A 1,499-nucleotide genomic window follows, 5' to 3' on the forward strand; every position below is an offset into this window, starting at 1 on the left:
ACAGCCCGGGGTGGCGGGGGCGGCGGGGGCGGTGGCGGAGGCGGCGGGGGCCCGGGGTCTCGGCAGGCCGCGTAGCGCTGCACGGTGCACGCCGCACGCCGCCCGAAGCCCGCCTCCGGCTGGAAGCTGCTCTCTCGCCTCTGGCCGCCGGCGTAGTACCCAGGCGAGTGGTCGCTGGGTAGGTAATCGCTCTGTGAATATTCCTCGCACGGAGGGAACTTGGGGTCGACATAGTTTGAGTTGATCAAAAAAGAACTCATAGCCATTAATTTCTGGGAATTGCCCACAAAATATACTAAAATTTATTCCGACCCCTGACTCGTTTTCCTGTTTCCGAAAGCCCTCCTACTTACTGTCAAGTGAACAAAGTTAGGGGCCCACGTGATCCTCGGAGCCAATGGCCACCCCGCCTGCGATTCCCGGATAAGGAAATCTGCTCACCCGGACCCTACTCCAGCCAAAGAGGTTTATTTCCCCTTCTCTCCCCCTCCCCACCCACCCAACACCAGGATTTACATAGGGCTCCTACGGGGCGACCCCCTCCTCCTTAGCTCTCTCCGACTGCGGAGAGAGCCCGAGATGGAGGGAGACAGAGCGTGCTTGGTGCGACTGGAGGGCCTGCTGGGGGACGGGAGGTCTGGCCAGAGCGCAATCCTTGGATGCCCTCAGAAGTTGGGGCTCCGGGTGTAGCCCCTCCTACCGGACCTCACCTCTGCCCACCATTCTCTGCCTTCCACAGGACCCCATCTCTTCCCCCAGATCAGAGGGAGCTCATGCACCCCGTGACTGTGTGGGGAGTTAAGTGACCGGCGGGCCAGGGGACTCCTTCCAGAAAGGGGAACCCACTGGGATAGAGGGGCGCTGAGCTTGGGCCTTTTCACTGCAGCCAGATGGGAAGGGGTTGGAGGTGAGAGAGGAGGCGACGGGAGCTGGAGGGCGGGTGCGCGAGGGACTTGTCAGAGATGAATGGAACCTCGAGCGGATCGATAGGAAATTCATGCACTAATTCGGGGAGACTTCGCCTTCCAAATCGCATTTAGCTTCGCTATTGCATGGCTGTGTCCGTCAGTCCGTCTGTCCCCCCCTTCTCCGATTCAAACCTCCCTTTGCCCCACATGGCCCATGCTCGCAGAACCGACTTGACTTTCCACACTCAAGAAAAGAGCTGGAGTGAAAACAAAAACAAAAAACCCTGCAACTTTGGAACGCAAATTGAATAGTAATGTGTTAATTCCAGAATCTTCTGAGCAATACTAACCATGGCGCCAAGAGTTCTAATTGTCGCCAATGCAGCATCCTCTGCCTCTGGCAGATAGATATTTCACATCCTTGCGGTGCACACGAAGGAGCCCTAGCAGTGACACCCCCCCACCCCAACACACGCATAACACCCCTGGCAAGCTCGTATTTTCAAGGTATCTGGTCCTAAACCCAAAAGGAAAGGCGACCTCAGCATCCGTTTGAAAAGCAAATTTCCTTTGCCTTTACACATATATAGG

At 56.9% G+C, this 1,499-nt stretch overlaps 1 protein-coding gene across 1 annotated transcript in view; it reads right to left on the reverse strand.

Annotated features, from left to right (window-relative positions):
* Nucleotides 1-398, reverse strand: part of Hoxb4 (homeobox B4) — a 2,966-nt gene extending 2,568 nt beyond the window's left edge. The window contains exon 1 of the mRNA XM_008838284.3: nucleotides 16-398. Coding sequence (XP_008836506.1) covers nucleotides 16-266 — 251 coding nt within the window. The 5' untranslated portion in view covers nucleotides 267-398. The remainder of the gene's footprint in view (nucleotides 1-15) is intronic.
* Nucleotides 399-1,499: the final 1,101 nt, after the last annotated feature.

Source organism: Nannospalax galili, unplaced genomic scaffold, assembly GCF_000622305.1.
Source record: "Nannospalax galili isolate Female #2095 unplaced genomic scaffold, S.galili_v1.0 scaffold95, whole genome shotgun sequence".
Taxonomy (NCBI): domain Eukaryota; kingdom Metazoa; phylum Chordata; class Mammalia; order Rodentia; family Spalacidae; genus Nannospalax; species Nannospalax galili.